The following is a 19658-nucleotide window of genomic DNA, read 5'->3' on the forward strand; positions in this document are numbered from 1 at the left end:
GACCCCCCCAGCTCTTGCCTCTGTGCATGGGTTCATTCCCCCATGCTTGGAACATATGCCTTCATCTCTGCCTCTTGGAATCCTTGTTTTCTTTTGACTCCCAGATCAGGTACTGCCTCTTCTGTGAAGTCTTTTCTGATGCCTTCCAGATATTACTGCTTTCTCTTTCTCAATTTTTCTTCTACTACACTTACGTACATGTTATATTCCTTCCCTTTCCCCCCCAATACAATGTAAGCTCCTTGAGGGCAGGGCCAATTCTGTTTGTGTCTTTCTATTCAAAGCACCTTAGCAGCATCTTAGACAATAGTATGTACTTAATAACTGTCCATTAAACTGAATGAAAAGGGCTCTAGTTCCTTCTCATTCTCATTACCCACCCCAGGATACTTTCCTGTTTGCCAATGTCCTTCCTACACTGAACAGTGGTGGCATCACTCCAGTGGTGGCTTGACCAGGGCAGAAGATAGTCTGATGACAACCTCCTAGGTTTTGTGCTCCATGTCTCTCTTAATGCAGTCTAAGATCATATTAGCTTTTTTTGGCAATGACTTATATTGAGCTTATAGTTCAATAAACCCTGCAGCTCTTTTGGTGATTCACCACTGTTTAATCATGTCTTCCTGATACTGTACTAGTGAATTTGTGCTATAAGGGAAATAGTTTGAGAATTATGATTATCCCAGTTTTACAGATGAGGAAACTGAGTCTCAGATAGATTGTTGGTTGCTTATTATCATGTAGCAGAACCAAGAACAGAACCCATAATTTCTTCCTTTAATTCTAGTGCTTTTTCTATTCTATTAATCAATGAATCAATCTGATAAGAATCCATACGCAACTCACTCATATTCTCCTTGTTCCACCAATAATGATGGTCTCCTCTCTCTATTCTTGACCATTTCAGGAAAAACAAGGAGGATTCCCATTGCCAAGAAATGGAGAGGAATGACTCAAATCTTTGCCTAAGTGAGTAAGGGTAAGCTCAAATGAAGGTTGATATTCATTCCTTTGCCAACTCAATATAGCTACGAATGCTGGTATTTTGCCCAAGGGTGCTGAGCAAAGGCCCAATAGGTGCTGAAATTCCAAAGCCAGAATATTTGGATGGAAGAGCACATTCAAAACAGAATTTCTTTACTGACAAAGACAGTGCTCATCTGATGATAAGATGTATTTGCTGAACTTTGCAACAAACTAAATTGACATGTTAAAACTGACATGTTAAACTGACAAAGTTAAAAACATGACAAAATGCATGCAAGCAGTTTACTTGTGTGGTGATATCCCAGCCATCTTCCAAACAGACCAGGACGGAGGAGCCGCTCTCCAGCACTTCAGCTACCACCATGGCCAGCAGCAGTAACCTGTGGAGCTGAGCGATGGACAGAAATGAGACCATGATTAAACACAGCTTCGCTTGGCAACAGTAGACACAGAGCCTTTATGTCAAGCTGGGATGTAACAGGTTATTTTGCTCTGAACACGGCTGAGTATTTTGGACAATGTAACCCCAGGACTGTCTGTAAACTTTGAAGCGTTTCAGTAAAATCAAGATAAAATGCCTAGTACAATGTCTTAATGTCTGCTTTTAAAAGTTTCCAAGTAATAATGTCCTGAGAGAATTTGATCACATAGAATTCCTTGGCAAGTGGTAAAGCTAGAATCTCAAAGCAAGGTAGTCTGGTCTGAGATGATCTTTGGGCGTAAGAAGACTGTTTTGCACGTGCTGAATGATTGTGCTTTTTAAAATGTTTCCACCATTTTAATTGAGTACTGCTCAAAATGTTTCAAGTCAATCATGATAATAACTATGTAATCAAATGGGAAGAAAGCTTTCTCCATTTGTTCTCAAAGATGATACTAAGCCAACTGACTCAAAGTCCTTATAATAAATTCATGCCTTGAGCTTAGTAGGTAGATTTCAACATTAATATATCTGAGCTGGCCAGAGACATAGACACATTTAAAAATCCTCAAACTAATCTGTGATCTCATTGATCTAGAGATTCCCTCCAACGCCTACAATTCCTCTGTGCCTGGCCAACCTATGTGACTTTTGCCTGGGTCCTCCCATAAATTTGCCACAGAGTTCCACCCAAGATTTCAGAGGCCTTTTTCTTGGCAGTACCAGTGGGGGCTGTCCACATTTTAAAAACCATGTGCATATTTTAATAAGTGGGAGGGGCCCCAAGAACAAGGCTGGTATCACTTTTTAAAAAAAATTTATTTTCCCCCTAATTATACGTTAAAACAATTTTTCTAACATTTTTTTTTAAGTTTTGAGTTCTAAATTCTACCCCTTCCTCCTTCCCCCCCCGCCCCGAGATGGTAAGCAATCAGATATAGGTTATACATGTGCAATCATGTAAAACATTTCCATATTAGTCATTTTGTGCAAGACTCGAATAAAAGAAAGTGGAAAATAGCATGCTTCACTCTTTATTCAAACAATATCATTTGTTTCTCTGGAGGTGGATAGTATGCTTCATCATTAGTCCTTTGGGATTATCTCGGATCACTATATTGCTGAGAATGGTTAAGTCGTTCAAATTCTTCATCAAACAATGATGCTGCCACTGCATCTGATGTTCTCCTGGTTCTGTTCACTTCACTTTATATCAGTTCATGTAAGTCTTTGCTGGTGTCACTTCTAAGCATGGAATAGTGGGAGGGGAATGTCCTTCTGCACCTGACATGCCTGCTCACCTTTTGGTTGCCATAATGACTGCAATTCTTTTGGACTAGGCACCTACCACATGTCCATGAGTTCACTGTTAAATTTCCTCTGAGGACAGCCCATGAACCTGTTATTTGTTATTCACACTCTGGTTTGCTGGGGAGTTAGGTACTGAGAGAACCTAACTTTCCTAGAGAATTGGGGACTGAGGATACCAGAGACTGACAGACAAGCCTGCATATTGAGTAGGATGGCCAGACAAATCTGAAGATTAAAGCACAGGCCTTGGGAGGGAGATCTTGGGACAGCTTGGTTAGGCACCAGATATCTGAGTGCATAAGTAAGGGGAAGGGGCTAAGGAGGAAAGAGGAACCAGGAAAAGAAAGTGGAGCTCTAAAAGGAGAGGTGGAGGGTACCAAAAATAAATTCTACTTCTTAAAGTTGCTAAGGGCTAGCTCTACACATGAAGATGATAAATTTTGCCCCAAATCAGATAAAATTATGGTTATCTCTCTTGTCCAGGAGAGGAAAGGGCTATCTAGAAGCAACCAAAAAGTGCTTTGAATAAAGAAGGTAAAGCAGTTAAATTTTCTCTCAGACATAATGTAATTTAAATAATATTTTTTGACTATCATAGGTGAATCTTATTTTGGTTTACTTTCATTTAGCTTACTACCCATACCACCTAATGATGAAAATCATAGTTTTGGACAAAAAACAAACCAGTGCTAGGACTTTCCTGGAAGTCATTAATTACCACTCTTCTCTCTTTCTTTCCTTCCACACTCTCCTCTCTTAGTGAGTGGACTATGCCTGCTGCTTCCATAGCCCCTCCATTCTCTCCTCTAACTCCTAGACTCTGACTTTACTAAGGACAAACTTACTGCCATATACAAATGGTTTTTCTCCATCTTCATCATCCTTGGCCCTTTTCAGCATTTGATGCTACTGATTTCCTTCTCGCTCCCTTTCTAGAAGTTTTATTTTCTTTTAGCTTCCTTGACACTGCTCTCTCCTGGTTTTCCTCCTTCCTCTCGAATCATTCCTTCTCTATCATCTTTGTTATTCCTTTCCTTTTCTTCTCCTGTCCTGAACATAAAAGTTTAGAAGGCTCTCTTTTCAGTCCTCCTTTTTGTCCTATGCTCAGAGAATTTATCTGTTTTTACATTTTCAGCTATGCCTTTATGCTGGTGATGTCCAATTTTATGTCTGGCCTAACCTTCCTGAATTTCAGTCCCATATTTACAACAACCTATAAGGTATTTCAACTTGCATGTCTCATCATCATTACAAATTCAACATGCTTAAAAGGAAACTCTGGGTGTGTGCATTTGTGCTTAAGTGAGTGTGTACATACAAAGATAAAGAATGTGGTAAAGTTATAAAAGAAGTATAAATGAAGTACTCGGGTTGGCTAAAGGAGATGAGGACCACTCTCTAGCAGGAAGATCAATGAAAGCTTCCTAGAGGAGTTGGTCTGGGTCCTTTACAACAGCTGGGACTTCAATGGATACAGATAAGTGGGAGGACATGTAAAGCCTAGACAATAACATGAGTAAAGGCAGATGAATGAAAAATGCTAGAAATGTTTGTGGCATGATGAATTGTTAAAATTGGCTGGTACATGATGGACAGCAACACAAAATAAAGTTGGAAAAGTAAGCTGAAACTTTGTGGAAGACCTTGAATGTCAGCCTAAGGAATTTGGTAGGCAATGGGAAGTAGCCTGATCAGAGATATGCATCAGGCCATTTTTTAAGTAGGATGGATTGAAGGGGCGAGAAATAGGAGACAAGAAACCACTTAGAAGATCATTGCAACAGTTCAGGTGGGAGATAATGAAGGCCTCATCTAGGATGGGGGCAGTTGAAATGGAAAGACTAAGATATAGACACTGTGGAGATTAAATTCACAGGATTTGGTACTAATTGGAAGTGACTGATAAATGGAAGGGAAGAATCAAAGGTGGTGTTTTGGTCCTGGGTGACTTGGAAGATAATGCCATGAACAAAAAAAGGATGTCAAGAAAAGAAACTAGTTTGGGCAATATGATGAGTTTAATTTTGGATGTACTGAATTTGAGGTGCTGGCAGGATATCCAGTTAGAGATGCCTTGGAATTGGTTAAAAATATATGTCTGAGGCTCAGGAGAGAAACGGGGCCAGAGATTTAGATTTGAGAGTGATCTGCACAGAGGTAATGGGTGAGGACTGTCAATAGGTGAGGAGAAGCTGAGCCCAAGGGAATGTCTTCTTTGAGAGAATAGGAAAAGGAAGAAGAGTTGAAGAAGGAGCAGGTCATAATGGTAGCGAGAAAGCCGGGAGTGGAGAGAGACTCGAGGAGGGCACTGCCAACGGTGTCAAATGTGGCACAGAAGCCAAGGAGGATGAGAATGGGCACGAGGCCTTTGGAGTGGGTCATTAAGTGGTTTGTTGATGTGAAAGAGAACACTTTTAGTAGAGTGATTGGGCTGGATGTTAGATTTCCAAGGGTTAAGGACTGGTAGTGAAGAAGTGATGGCAGAGAAAAGAAGTCTTAAGGACAGTAGGACAAATGGGGAAGTATTAGGGAAAGTGTTTTAAGACAGGGGAGGAATACATGTGTTTTGAGGTGGAGGGGAAAGTGTGAAGATGTGTGTGTGTGTGTGTGTGTGTGTGTGTGTGTGTGTGTGTATACACATGTGAGGGGGAAATGACTACGATGAAAAATCCAGTGAAAGAGAAGAGGGAAGAGAAATGTGACACAAGTCAAACAGCAGGTCTTGATGAACAGAAGAGTTGCTTCTGCCTCAGATAGAGAAAGAAAGGAGAAATAGGTGAGGGAAGACATGGAGACATGTGGAGGTGTGCAGGAAGGGGGTTGAGAAAGCTTGTATTCTATAGTCTCAGTCTTCTCAGTGCAAGAGAAGTCAAACTCATCTGCTCAGAAATGGTGGAAATGGTTTTAGAACAGCCAATGTGGGAAATCTGATAAAGAGCTATGATTTGTGGTAGTTCTTGTTGAATTGTTTTCAGTTGTGTCCAAATCTTTGTGACTCCATTTGGGGTTTTCTTGGCAAAGATTTGTTAATTTCCTTGTCCAGCTCATTTTACAGATGAAGAAACTGAGGCAAATAGGGTTAAGTGACTTGCCTAAGGTCACACAGGTAAAGTGTCTGAGGCCAGATTTGAACTCAGGAAGATGAGTCTTCCTGATTTGAGGCCCAGCTCTCTATTCACTTAGCCACCTAGCTGACCCAAATTATGATTAAGAACCATGAATTTCTAGGAATCAACATAGTTTTATTACTTTCTCTAGCTATATTTGGCTGCTTAAGAGTATAAGCCAAGAAAGTGCATTATGGTAGTGCTGTCTATAGGATTCCCAAGACAGAATTTGGGACTTTCAAAGCAGGTATGTTTAAAGGTCAAGGGCATGAGGGATTCTAGAGTGCTTAGTGGGAACATCACTGAAATGACCAAGGGGTCTTAGCTGGGGAGAAAGGCAAGTAAAGCTAAAAGAGGCCTAAAGACTTGGAGAATAACTCAGTGGTCAAGGAAGCAGAGGTCATAATAAAGGTTCAATAGGAATGGGGGAATGATATAGGTAGAAACAAAGACATATGCATTAAGGGAAGGTCTAATAAGTTGAATGTTGAGTGATGTGCAACAGGACTACTCCAGAACTGGCAAGAAGGACCCTTTTTCTCCTCCCAGTGAGTTAGGAAAGCAAGAGTGGGAGCTGCCTCTGCTGGAGATAGGTTTAAGGATGGCAGTGTCATCAGGGTAAGGCCAGGTTTCTGTTAAAGCCAGGAAATGGAGGCAGTGCTTGTAAAGAATGTCAAAGAATAGGGTTTTCTTACAATCAAATGAATATTCCATAGGACACAAGAGACAAACAGAGGGTGATGAAGGGCAGACAGAGGCCTGGTCTAGAGATGAGTTGGAGAGAAGAAACCAGGGGGCAGGGACTGTGCACAGGAAGGCATTTGAGGGTAACTAAGCTGGGCAGCAGGGTGCAGTGATGGTGGTGTAGGAGCCTTCCCTAGGGGCTAGAATGGTGGTGGCAGGAGAACTGAACCAGGTTCAATAGTCTAGGGAAGGTAGGGGAAGATCGGGGAAGATCATATAGAAACCTTGGACTGGAGAATGTAGGACAGCTGTGGATATCATCCTAATTAAAGTGTAGCCTCCATCAGGGCAGGGGCTAGGTCTTTTATTTTTTCTGTATCCCAAAGGGCCAAGCATGAAGCTGAGCACAACATCTAAAGTGTTGAATGAATATGTGTTGATTGGACATACTGTGCATCATCTCTCTTCTCTGTATTAGTCTCTGGACTTAGTCCCTTTCCTGCCCTTAATTCCATCCATACTTTCCTCCTCCAGAAGCCTGTCCCAAAGGTATTCTTTTTTTCTGCCCTTCTTCAATGTCTGTCCAGTTGTCCCAGTGCCTATAAACATGCCAAGGTCTCTTCTATCCTTAACAGGATAGAGCTCCAGCCCAGGAGTAAGGAGGACCAGAGAGCAAATCCGGCCTCAGACACTTACTAGCTGTGTGACCCTGGACAAATCACTTAACCCCAATTACCTCCAAAAAACCCCCAATCAAACCAACACAAACAAAATACCTTTACTTGATCCTGCTAAGTCCACAAGTTGCTGAACTGAATTTCATTCAGATGTCCCCTTTTTTTCTTGCTATCAAAATGATTTTAAGTTTTTTTCTTTAAGAGCATACGGGGATAGAAATGTAACCTAAGCTGGGGGGTCAGCAGAGGGGTGCATCCATCTCTTGCCATAGCCAGATTTTGTTTTTTGTTTGGGACTAGTACAAAGGTACTCAAACACTAAGGTGTGGATTGTGAGTGGTTTTCAAAGATTGAGATCCCCAGACCAGCTTACCTTGAAGTTTGGTATCCAGTTTTTCCTAATGCTGAGAAATCTCTTGGACAGACAGGATTAGGAAACTTAAGGGGACTTGGAAGAAACCTACCACATCAATTAATTACCTGTGGGAACCATTCGGAGTCTCCTAGTGCCTTGAGGAATGTCACTTCAGAATCAGTAGGAATAGAGCTGGGGACACAAGCCCTCATCAGCTTTTTAAAGCTGGCTTTCACTTGCCGGATGTCATTGAATTCAACAGGAACAAACTCACAGTTTAAAGCAAATTCTAATTTGAAACCCTGTGGACAAAGGTGCCAAAGGTTATTCAGAAGAGGCACTGCAAATGACCTAGCAAAACTGTCAATACTTGATGTGACCAAGTAAGCCTATTGGTTCAAACTCCATCCCTGAACATGCAGAAGAGCCTCATAGGAAATGAGGACTTGTATGGCTAATCCCATCTACTTTACAGGAACTGTCATTCAAGTAAAATTGGGTGTTCCAAAGCTTGTACAGGGTAAGATGCCTCCACCTTCCCTGTGTCCTCTATTGTATCACTTGAATATGGAAAATTACTATCATTTTGAGAGCCTAAAGAGAGGGTTGTTGTATACACATTTCAGTTGTGTCTAAATCTGCGTCACCCCACTTGGGGCTTTCTTGGCAAAGATACTAGAGTAGCTTGCCATTACCTTTTCCAGCTCATTTTATAGATGAGGAAACCGAGACAAAAAAGATTAAGTGATTTGCCCAGAGTCTTGCCCAATAAGTGTCTGAGGCCTGATCTGAACTCAGGTCTTCTGATTCCAAGGCCCAGTACTTTATTCACTGCACTGCCTAGCTACCCTAAAGTGACAGAGTAAAGCTTAAATACTGGCTGAGCTTATAACTGCCTATTCTTTAAGCCTATTTTCAACTGGTTAGGTTAAACCTGTTAGAAGTTTAAAATGGGTCAATTAGAGGGAGTTGGTGATGCCAGTAAATAGGAAGGAATCCCTTAGATGGTTGTGCTATACTAATAATCCAACAGGGCCAGTCAAGAGTGCCCAAAGTACCCTTAGGTTAATCCTAAGGGAGGATATGTTATTGTACCTCTTCAAGCAGGGGAGAGTGTCACGTCATACAGTGTTTCAAAAAACAAATTACACTGCTCCTGTGATGCAAATTTTCTGAAAGCCAGGGAACAGAAAATAATAACAGTAATGACAGCTCACATTCCCACAGGCGGACATGCACATATTATCCCTCTTATTTTACAAAGGAAGAAGCCAAGGACCATTGGGATAAAGTCACCTGCTTGATGTCCCTGGCCACATGAACCTTGATCTTCTGGTCTTGAGCCTGGCTTGTTCTACTACCCTGTGTGGCAGCTAAAGGTTAGTTAAGATGGAAGGTGTGGCTGCTGAAGAAGCTACCTTTCAGTCCTGACTCCCCCACTGTAGGTTACAAACCATATAACAAAGGAAGTTGCCAATTCAAGATACCCATTCCATCTGAAACACTTTATCTCATGAAGCTCTAAGGGTTCCTAATACTCTGCATTATCTCACTTAGGATATTTAACTACCTGGGTGAGCTGTGTGGATCCATCCATTAAAATATTTTATTATGGAGGAATACTGCACTGATGGAGGTCCTATTTAGAATGTTATTTCACAGCTGGAAATTTCTTTCAACTTTAAGACTGATTACTTTGCTCTTAAGATGACTAAAAAGCCTCCCAATCTCATCTGTGAGGAGATGTTTTCATTTTAAACCCCTCCAACTTCACTGTACAACGACTCACCCTTACTGCTCTAAGAGGAAAATTGTTGATAAGGTCACATGTGTAGTTTTCTAGGAACAGTATTTTATTTTGGTCCCTTTAGAGTTAAGTTAAACATTCTTTTCCTAAGTTGTCGACCACCGTCAGCCTGGTGCTGGGCCACGCACGGCACTCTGCTGGCTGCCATGCCTATGGAAGGGCAGCAGGGCATGTTCACAAGGAGTGCTGCACCTCTCCTGAGAGTGCTGTCGATGGAGATGGCTTCATGTGTTGAAGTGTGACTGTCCAGGATAAATGGTGAGACTGAGATTGGGCAGCGGGAACTCACCAGCTGCCGCTGTTGGCATTCTAAGTAGGGGAGCTCCTTTCTAAAAGAACAAATGACAAACTCTGCTCTAGTGTGTGGCAACTGGAGCATACTGATGAAATCCAGCTCTTTCTTATATATGTTAGGGTTGGGCTTCAATGGGTAAAGGGAAAACCTATTGTTTGCTCCCTTTTTCTGACAGTCCTATCACTGATGGAATGACATGACTGGCTAGTGTCCCACTGATGAGGCTGTCCTGATGTTGGCATCTGACTAGCTGGCCTTGCTCCTCATCTGTCATATCGATGAAGACCCCATAAGGCAAAAGGGCCACAGGGAGGCATGGAAAGGAGACTGACAGGTACTTCTGCTCTTTGCTCCATGTTATAGCTTGTGCACCAGGCCTGTTTGGACTAACAGACAGCTACTTTGGAATGACTTTCTATGTGACCTCAGACTGAAAGCTTCTTGGGGACTTCTTAATTAAAAATCAATTCATAGTGTCAATGAGTGGGAGCTTCACTCGGGGATGGCACCTACTGCTGCTGTAGGGCATTTCTCTTTTAGAGAGGACTCTTGTGACTGCCACAGATTCACAGCACAACAAAGCTAGCATCGGCTCTGAGCCCCAATCCACTGTATTAGCCCTGTATGAAGGAGCAGAGTATATGCATCCCCCTGAATATATAACACACACATCAACCTTGCAAAGGTTTTCAAAAACCTTCCTCCTTCTTTTGTCCCAAGGGGCTGAGGACACAAATATCTGCTGGATGTCTTCTTACAAATACAGATTCTCACACAAATCAAACCAAATCAAACCAAAAGTGACTGTAAAGTATGTTTAGAATAGTGATTTTATTTTGGTGTCATGGCCTGATTTTCTTTAAGTGTATCTTGAATTCTTTGGATTATGGGTACATGCATATTTCCATGGCTAATGGATATATAAATATACACACATACACAAACATACTTCAGTACCTGAAATATTTTTATAACTCTAAATCAATAAGATGAATTCTAAAAACTACTTCATAGCCCTGAGTCCGGGTGTGTAAGTGTGTTCATGCATGTGCATGCACGCATTAGCCATAACGTGCCCAGGGAGATTAAGGCCCAGAACAACTACAGGTAAGGTGGGTGGTACAACATGAATTAGTTGGTTTTTTGCTCCTACTATTGAATTGACATGTATCACCTATTCAGTAAACATATGCTGAATAACTGAAGGTATTGCAAACAGACCCAAATTCTTTAGAGTGTTGGGCATGCTCAGCATGCCCATTCAGGAAGGCTACAGCACCAACACAGGGTACTCAATCCTGTTCCTAGCACAGTCACCGCTACGGCTAGATTTCAAAGCCTTGGTACAGATTCTATATGTATAAGCTTATTACCAGAAACCTGCTTCCCTTGACTAGGGACTTCAAGGTAAGGCATGTTTCCCACCAAACGATAATTAGAATAGTCTTGATCTCCAAACTTTCACATTATATCATTCTAGCTCAGCCACTTTTTGACAAAATTAGGCTCTACTGTGTCCCAAAGAGCCTTGGATTTATAGTTAGGAGACCTGGGCTCAATATAATGCTAGTATGTATACATATATTAGCTATCAAAATTGACACTGACTCACAATCCTCCCCAAATAAGGATGGGCCTAATCCATGTGTGTATACACATATATAAGTGTGTTTATTTTCTAACCCTACCGTGTCACTTCCTAACAGCGTCTTTGGGCTCTTTCACTTTACCTCTCTGATTCTTGGTTTTCTCATCTGTAAAATGGGGATAACAACACTTGCCCTGCCTTCTTCACAAAGCTTCCCAGAAACTGAACAAAAAGAATGGTTGTAAAGGGCTTTAAACATGAGCAGCCAATGGTGCCCATTCTTTGAGGAGGGGGCTGGCGTTGGGGATGCCCAGGGGCTTCACCAGGGTCAGAGTCACTAGGTGAGGTTCATTATCTTTAAAATACCCAAGGCATGCAGGGAAGCTAGGCTAGAGAAACAGGCTCACAAAGAACAGCATCTGAATCAGAAGTAGCCCAAAGAGTTGTCTTCACTTTCCTGAGTGATAAAGAGAAACGTTACCCTTAGCTGTGATTTTTCACCAAATATGTACAAGGCAGCTTGGCGTTTCAGGAGCTGATTCTGTATGTAGGCATTATTACTGAAGGATGTCGGGTGATCTTTGCCTGCAAGTCGGGCGCCAACATCAATGAAGGATGCTGGAGAGGTGATAAAGCGATTGCTGGAGCGAAGACTTGCCCAGACACCTTTGTAAGAGGCACAAACATTACAAAACAGGTCGGACGAATGCAATTATCTTACCTGGAAATTATATTGACTATAGTACCAAAAGCATGCACTTCGTACATATTCTGAAGAGAAGAGACCAGCATCAATTCCATATAGCTTAATGATACTAGAATCTGAACCAGGATTAATATATTCTTAAAACCAAAGTTTTCCAAAATGAACCAGAGTACTTGGAGGAAATAGAAGAAAGTCATTTTGCTAGATGAATTCCTATTCTAATGATCACTAGTTATGTCCCTTTAAGCCAGTTATTCCCCCTCTCTGAGCCTTAGTTTCCTCATTTATAAAATGGAGATACTAGCACTTGAACTGCCTACCCCCAGTGTTGTGTCAGAGGGCTCTGTCAACTTCAGTGCACTTCAGATATGCATTATTATCATTAACAACAACAGAAGAGGCTTCTCTGCAGGTTCCTCTGATGCACACAATCAGTGCATCACTTAGCAGAGCTATTTCTGGCATTCTCCAGGAGCATGGCTTTTAGAATCTCAGGCCTCTTGTTTTGGGAAGTTTTAAGCTAAGAGTCCTATTTAACTCCTTCTGACAGCTAAGTGACAGTTAGCTTCCCCAGAGCTCAAAGAGCAGTTGACTTGCCATGGGAACAGAAGGAGCAAAGGATCAGCTTGTGTTATAGAATCATATACATGTTTGACTGGTGATTAGAGGCTGGTAAAAAGCTTGCTGAAAGAAAGGCTAGCCATGCATCACCAGTATTGTGTGTACCGGGCATAGTATTCAGGCTGAAGACTGGGGAAAGGTGGGGGTAGAAGAAAGGTCGTGCTCTCTGGGAATCTTCTCCCCAATACTTTCTGAAGACTTAAGGACTGATGTCACTAACATTCTTCCTGCTGGAGTTAGCAGCTATGATAAAAAAAAAAGTTACAAAAACTCAATGCTGGACTGGAAAACAATACCTTTGAATGAATCATACAGAGGCCATGAACAGTCTGAGAGCCTGAAGATTCTGAGAATGACAGAATTTCCCCCTTATTTTCTCTTAACATACAGTTTCTTAAAACCTAGTAAGCAATGATGGCTTGGAATTCTGCATTTCGCTGAAGCCAGGGAAGAAGACAAATCCAAAAGGAAGGTCAGATGCAGATGTGTTCTAAAAGAATGCACATTCTTGATGTTTGAAGAAGCCCATGTAGGTTTTAATTTTGTCTTCATTATATCAATTATCATTAGGAATTTCTTTCTTTAGGCAAGGATATTACATATTTAGTGAGAAAGGCAATTTGTTATTTGCTTGGCTTCTACAAAACTATAAACTCCAGGAGGTATGATGGGTATCTGAATCATGTTGTATCACATCTCACATCATAGGGCAATGAGGAAGAGGTTTATTTCATATATAATCAGAGAACATCTGCTACAGCACATTCAGAGCAATAGAATTACTTGCTAGGCACACAGACAGAAATGTTTCTACCAGTGATGGGGTGACAGTGATTCTCGGCTACTTCCAGTGCGCTTGCAAAGAAAAGCTTGCATTATTCTTGGAAGAGCCCTCTTTGACAGGCATAACACAGGGCTGAGTTTCTACATGGCTAGAAGCCAACATGATAACCTCTTGTATGCTTCTCTGTCTGTGAGTATTTTTGTGATATGAGGAGAAGCAACCCCAAGTCTTAGGAAAACACTTTCTAGCTAAAAAAGGTGTCCTCATATATGGTGCACTGAGCTTGCTTTAGGGGCCATGCTAACGGATATTTTTAAGCTTAGGGAAACAGAATGGTGGACTTGATAATTTAGAATATGGATGAAAAAATTTTTGGACCTGATCTATAATTTTACTGGTGTAGGGATCTCGTGGTAAGAAAACGTGCTCTGCCAATGAACACTGGAAACTGGTTTGCACCATATAGTCTTGGAGAGGCACCTAGGGACTCAGCCAGCAGATGCCAGAGGTGGGGCTGGAACCCAGGTCACTCTGACTCTTTTGTTGGCTTTCCATCCACTATGCCATGCTACTCGACAAAAGGGGTGTAATTCAACGCACAGTGAATTAAATTATGAAATAAAAATAGAAGCATCCCTTTGAACAACATGAAAACATGCCAAGTTATGGACATGGTAGAGAATGATGGATGTCTCAGAACACAGAGAACTGTACCTTGATTATGGACTCTTCCCTTTGTTGTTGATTTGGGGTTTGTCTGAATGAAACATTTATCTCTGTGCCCAGACACTGGTAGGTAGAATTAAAGGCGGGAGAAGGCAAGGGATAGGCAGTGAAGCAAAAGTCACAGTAGAGTAAGAAAGAAGAAACTGGTTACTAATTTTCTCAGGAATTTAACATTGAAGAGAAAATCTTATGAAACCACAGTAAAAAAGTACAAGATTCAACTCATCCCACACCAAAAGATGAACCACGCTCCTGTGCAATGAAATTTCAGTACCTGTTTTTTCAAAGGTACCAAATTTCATAAATATTCCATGAAACTTGAAATGGGAAGCGCAACTGAGAGGCGTCGTTGAATTACACCAAAAGGAACCAGGTTTTTGGGAGTTCCATTCAGCCAGAAACACACTTCTTCAATAAAATAACCACATCTTTTTAGAGCTTCCTGGGTTGACAGGGAAATGCCAGATAGCAGTATGAGCACTTGAGGAGGCCAGTATAAATCAGACCCGTGCAGCACCAAATTGGGATAAAGTAACCATGGAACCATTTGGTATAACCAAAGACATGTTCATTAAAAAGCACAATAACAACAAGGACAACAACGACAAGAGCTCCGGCTTCAAAAATAAATGCCTTTACTCATAAGCTGCATCTCTCTTCCACAAATACGTAGGCGTTTATGTAAGCAGCATGAACCTGTAATCCCGTCTTTTTATCTACACGTGCACATTTGACATTTTACCTCAAGTACCTATTTGCACCAAAGTGAGAGGCAGAATTAGAGATGGTCCTTTTGTATTCTGAGTGATATAAATTAGGCTCTTTGTGACAGAAAACTGATTTTTATAACTGAGGTCACCATAACTTAATGTAGGCTTTAGGCCATGGTGGGGGGGTTCTCAATGAAGCACACAAGCCAGGGTTATAAGTTGGCAGTAGAAAAATTGGAAAAATGCTTCTGAGGGATGCAGCTGGGGTTGGTGACTGGCTGCCATGCAGAGGCATTCCTGTAGCCAGCACTGCCAAATGGCTTGGTCAATATTCTACCCTAATGAAATTTGATGACTTTCACAGCACTATGTGTAGAAGGGGGCTGGAAGGCCTTGATAAGATTATTAAATAGACTGACAATTAAGTTCAGCCATAGTCTTGGGCAGCAGGTCTGTACTCAATGATGCATGGAGGCCTATCTCAGTCACTTCTCCATGGTCTGAACGTCTCCATGTACATGGAGACCATTTGCAGACTCTAAGGAGCTGTACGTATGTTGCAGGAGGCAGAGGGGAGAAGGCGCAGCTTGGGTGAGGAGCTATCTCCTTCGATTCACCTAGAGAAGGAATGGCGCTCTTCTCCCTGCCTCTCTTGGGGAAGCACATACTAGGGAGCCCTTTGGGACTCTCAGGGCTAACATGGTCTTTTCTAAACTGTTCTCTCCCTTCCTCCTAAGATCAGCTGCTCTTTATGAGGAAGGAGGCATTTAGCAAATAATCCAGCATGCAGATTTTACTTTCATAATGACACCTAACCCTCCAAATCAGAAGCTCAGGGGTAACGAGAGTTGTCCCCTGACAAGCACAAGCCCCCAGGGTCCAATGTCTGCTGTCTCTGCTTAGCTACAGGTCTGGGGCCTGGCTGTCCCATGACTAAAAATTAAAACCACTATGGAGCTCTCACCAAGTCGAGTTATTCTACAAATTGGGTCATTTATGCATTTCCCCAAGTGATCCCCTTCTCCCCTCAGAGATTTTCTGAATGTCCTCAAGTAAAAAAACTCATAAGCCTCAGATTACTATGATACCACTTATCTCATGCAGTTAAGCTTATATCTTAACATTTTATTAATTCATTAATCAATAATTTACAAGAAAAGGTGATTAAAAAACATGAAAAATTAATGGATATAAGGTGCTCCATGGAGACTTAAAACAATTAACTATGAGCTTATGATTTCCACTTTTATTTTTTATGGGGCATTCTTTAATTACATCAGTGCTCAGTTATAAAATTAATCTTACTAACCTCCTCGGGTAAAGCTATTGGATGGATTTACATCCAAATGTCCTGGCACTACCTGCTTGAGCACAGTGGACATTCTTGAAGTCTTTCGCTCAGAGCCTAAAGTCAGCCAAAAAGAAGAATAAAAACTATCACGTTGTTCAAGTTGACATTACTCAAATGACATATTGTTCTCTTCACGTATAACACGTCAAATTGCTGCCAAATATTGTACTTTTTAAGCACCCAAAGCTGTATTAGAGATAATAAGTAGACATGATTACTCTGTCAGAGATAACGTACACATTTGCAAGATTATGGAGGGTTAGGTCTGGATAATGCAATCAAAGAATTCAATGATGAATGCAGCAAAGCAAGCATGCTTTCTAGATGGTGTTACTTTACAAGAAAAGCCATCTTCTGCGTCTGCTGGGCTGATTCAAACAGGTGATTATGCCAAGTAGACCAACTTTTCAAGTCACATGCGCCTGTGTCTAACACATCAGGGTTACCTTTACATGAACCCTATCGGGTTTCATCACATGATAACTGAAACAGAATATGAATGTAAGTCTCAATGGCTTCATCCAGATCTAGCCAAAACACACTGAACTGCAAGGCTTTATCTAAAATACAGGTGGCAATAAGATAGTGCAGTAATTTGGGAATTTGAAACTACATATATGATAATGGAGATACCTATTCCCCTATAATTTCTGTAACACCATTAACAATTTGGGATTTGGAATCACTTCATAACATTTCAGCTAAAAAAATGATTCTCACTAAAAACAAAATGAAACTTTCCCATTTCACTAGTCTTCCACCCCTCATTCCAACTTTCAAATATGACATTTAAATCTGGTTATTCCTGACTGGGATAGATAACAAACCTGATTGCTAAATAGCCAGAGCCCAGCAATCTCCCGGTGACACCCTGTTGACAGGAACAGTACAAATTGCTAGAAAAACTAACAAGCAAATGACTCAGCAGTCCTATCCTGCGCCTTCCCAAGTAGAAGCCAGCTCTAAGAAGACCTTACCTGGAGACAGAGCAAGGGCTGGCCTGACAGTGAGGGTGTTACTGCCACTGAGTTTCTGATGAACTGAAATTGCAGTCAGTAAGGCTTGCAGGTATTTCTCCTGTTCTATACTACTTGAAGTTTCCAAAGAGGAGGTGGGAGCTAGAGAGAGAGAAATGGAAGAAAAGGTCAAAGGGGAGAAGCAGTGACTATATCAGCACAACTTGGGCCCAGAGTACTTGTCGGCTGCTTATTCATGGTCTTATGCATGCTCATGTCAAACAAAGCTTCATGTTACCAGTTTAAACACACCCCCCCCCAAACTACTTGAAAAAGGCCCACTTCAAGCAATACACAATATCTTCATAATGAAAATCTCCTCAGTTTTGTCATTCCTCACAAATTTAGCAGGGTGAGGGTCCTTGGTCAAATCTGGTTGTGCACGCCAGAATTGGTCATGCTGGGGAAAATGGCTCTCCATGCCATGCAGGCTTGGTGTTCCAATCCAACTTTGCCCCTTATGCCTGGCACGGATATAAGTCCACAAATATAACTGCTGAATTTCCTGATCATGTAGCTGCTGCTCCTACAGTGGCTGGAAGAACCAAAGAAACTGGCATTGCTAGTGCCATATCTGAAAGCAATGTCCTTGAAGTAAATACAGATTTGGTTTTCTGTGGAGTGGAAAGGACCCTGGATGAGGCATTAACAGGCCTAAGTTCTGCTACTTGCTAGCTACGTAAAGCTGGGTGAGTGACATCTCCAGTCCAGACTTCAGTTTCCCCATTTGTAATAGAAGGTGGTTGAATTTTCCAACATCTGATACCCGATGTCCTTCCAAGCTGAGAAAAAGAGATGCTCATTTAAAGTCCCTACACACTTCCCTGAGCTCTGTGGACAAGGAAAAGAGCTGCTGCCCTCTGCAAACATTAGAAGCATTGCTCATATCTCTCTTAAGGGCAGAGAGGAGAACTGAGCCTACCCACATGACTTGAGATGCCGATGCATTTCATTTATCTATTCACCACAACCCTAGCCTCCATCTATAATTTGCAGGTGCTTTTTTTTTTACTAGAAAAGAGGAAAGCAACAAAAAAAAATTTAGATTTTTTTCCCATTTAAAAGTGAAAAGGATTTAGATTAAAGAGGCAGCACTTCATTGAAAAGATTATACCAAAAATGCTAATGTCCCAAGCTTAAGGGAAGTCTCATCAGGAGTCCAGTTATGTAACTCAGACATACTTAGACGCTACTATAACTACAGTACAGCTTGGGTGAATTCCAGAGCACCAGCAATTCAGTGAGGTCAATTACCTAAATTCACGAAAATGTTCAGACTTCAATATACATGGTCTTAAATTGTTCTATACCAGGAGCAGAGGATGCCTTTGCTTTCACTAAGCCAAATGGGACAAAAGGAGGCAGCTGACATTAGAAAAGGCAAAAGGACATGGATGGATACTAGGAGAACTCAAGGTAGTTTAGCTAGCAAGGCTGTGGCCCACTGACAGAACTGCTGCCCACATCTTGCTTTCTTTCTTTGGGGTGGAATAAGTCAGAGCAAACTACTCACCCTTTCTTGTCATGAACCCCTCTGGTGAAGCCCAAGGATCCCTTCTCAGAGTAATTTTTTTTTTTAAATGCATAAGAGAGGATACATAGGGTTATGAGGAAACCAATGATATTAAAATACAGTTACTAGCCTATTTTAAAACATAAATTCATGGATGCCAGGTTAAGAAACCTTGACTTAGAGAAAGGATCTCATCCTTCATTTATTCATCTTCATGGAAACTAGTGATGTGCTATGAGTACTCACATTATTTTTTAAAAATTAGATTAAAATAATTTTTTTTGAACAAAGATCTCCCTTCTCTCCCTCCTAATCCCTACCACCACTGAGAAAGCAAGAAAAACACAGTTCCTGATGCAAACATGTATAGTCAAGCAAAACAAATTCCTGCACTGGCCATGTAAAAAAATGTTTCAATCTGTACTCGAGGCCAGGAGATGAGTTTCATTATGAGTCCAATGTAACTGTGGTTAGTCATTTTCTGATTAGAGTTCCCAAGTCTTTCAAAGTTTTTTATCTTTATAATACTGTTTCTACTGTATAACTTATTCTTCTGGTTCTGTTCACTTCTCTCTCAATCAGTTCAAGTAAGTCTGCACAGGTTTCTCTGAAATCCCCATCATCATTTCTTACAGCACAATGGCATTCTATCACATTCACATACCATAACTTCTTTAGTTTCAACAACTGATGGGAACCCCTTTAGTATCCATTTTTTTGGCCACTAAGAAAAGAGTTCTTTTAATATTTTTGTACATATGAGTCCTTTTCCTCTTTCCTTGATTTCTTTGGGGCCATAAAGACATGGTAGTGGTATTGCAGGTCAAAGGGCATCAGTCCAAATCCACTAAGAGAATATTAATTGCCTATTTCGCCACAACTTCTCTAGCATTTGTCATTTCTCTTTTTTGTTCTACTTTGCCGACCTCATGGATGTAAGGTAGAACCCTAGAGGGGTTTTTATCTAATTATTAGCAATGTAAATAACTTTCATGTGTC

General features: G+C 41.2%; 1 protein-coding gene across 1 annotated transcript in view; it reads right to left on the bottom strand.

The window, feature by feature from the left end:
* Nucleotides 1-19658, bottom strand: part of SBF2 (SET binding factor 2) — a 494333-nt gene that overhangs the window by 41679 nt on the left and 432996 nt on the right. The window contains 5 exon segments of the mRNA XM_078148119.1: nucleotides 1274-1375; nucleotides 7668-7844; nucleotides 11714-11898; nucleotides 16089-16184; nucleotides 17108-17248. Of these exon segments, the coding sequence (XP_078004245.1) occupies nucleotides 1274-1375; nucleotides 7668-7844; nucleotides 11714-11898; nucleotides 16089-16184; nucleotides 17108-17248 (701 nt within the window).

This window comes from Phascolarctos cinereus, unplaced genomic scaffold, assembly GCF_003287225.1.
Source record: "Phascolarctos cinereus isolate Bilbo 61053 unplaced genomic scaffold, phaCin_HiC Scaffold_9;HRSCAF=440, whole genome shotgun sequence".
In the NCBI taxonomy this organism is placed as follows: Eukaryota; Metazoa; Chordata; class Mammalia; order Diprotodontia; family Phascolarctidae; genus Phascolarctos; species Phascolarctos cinereus.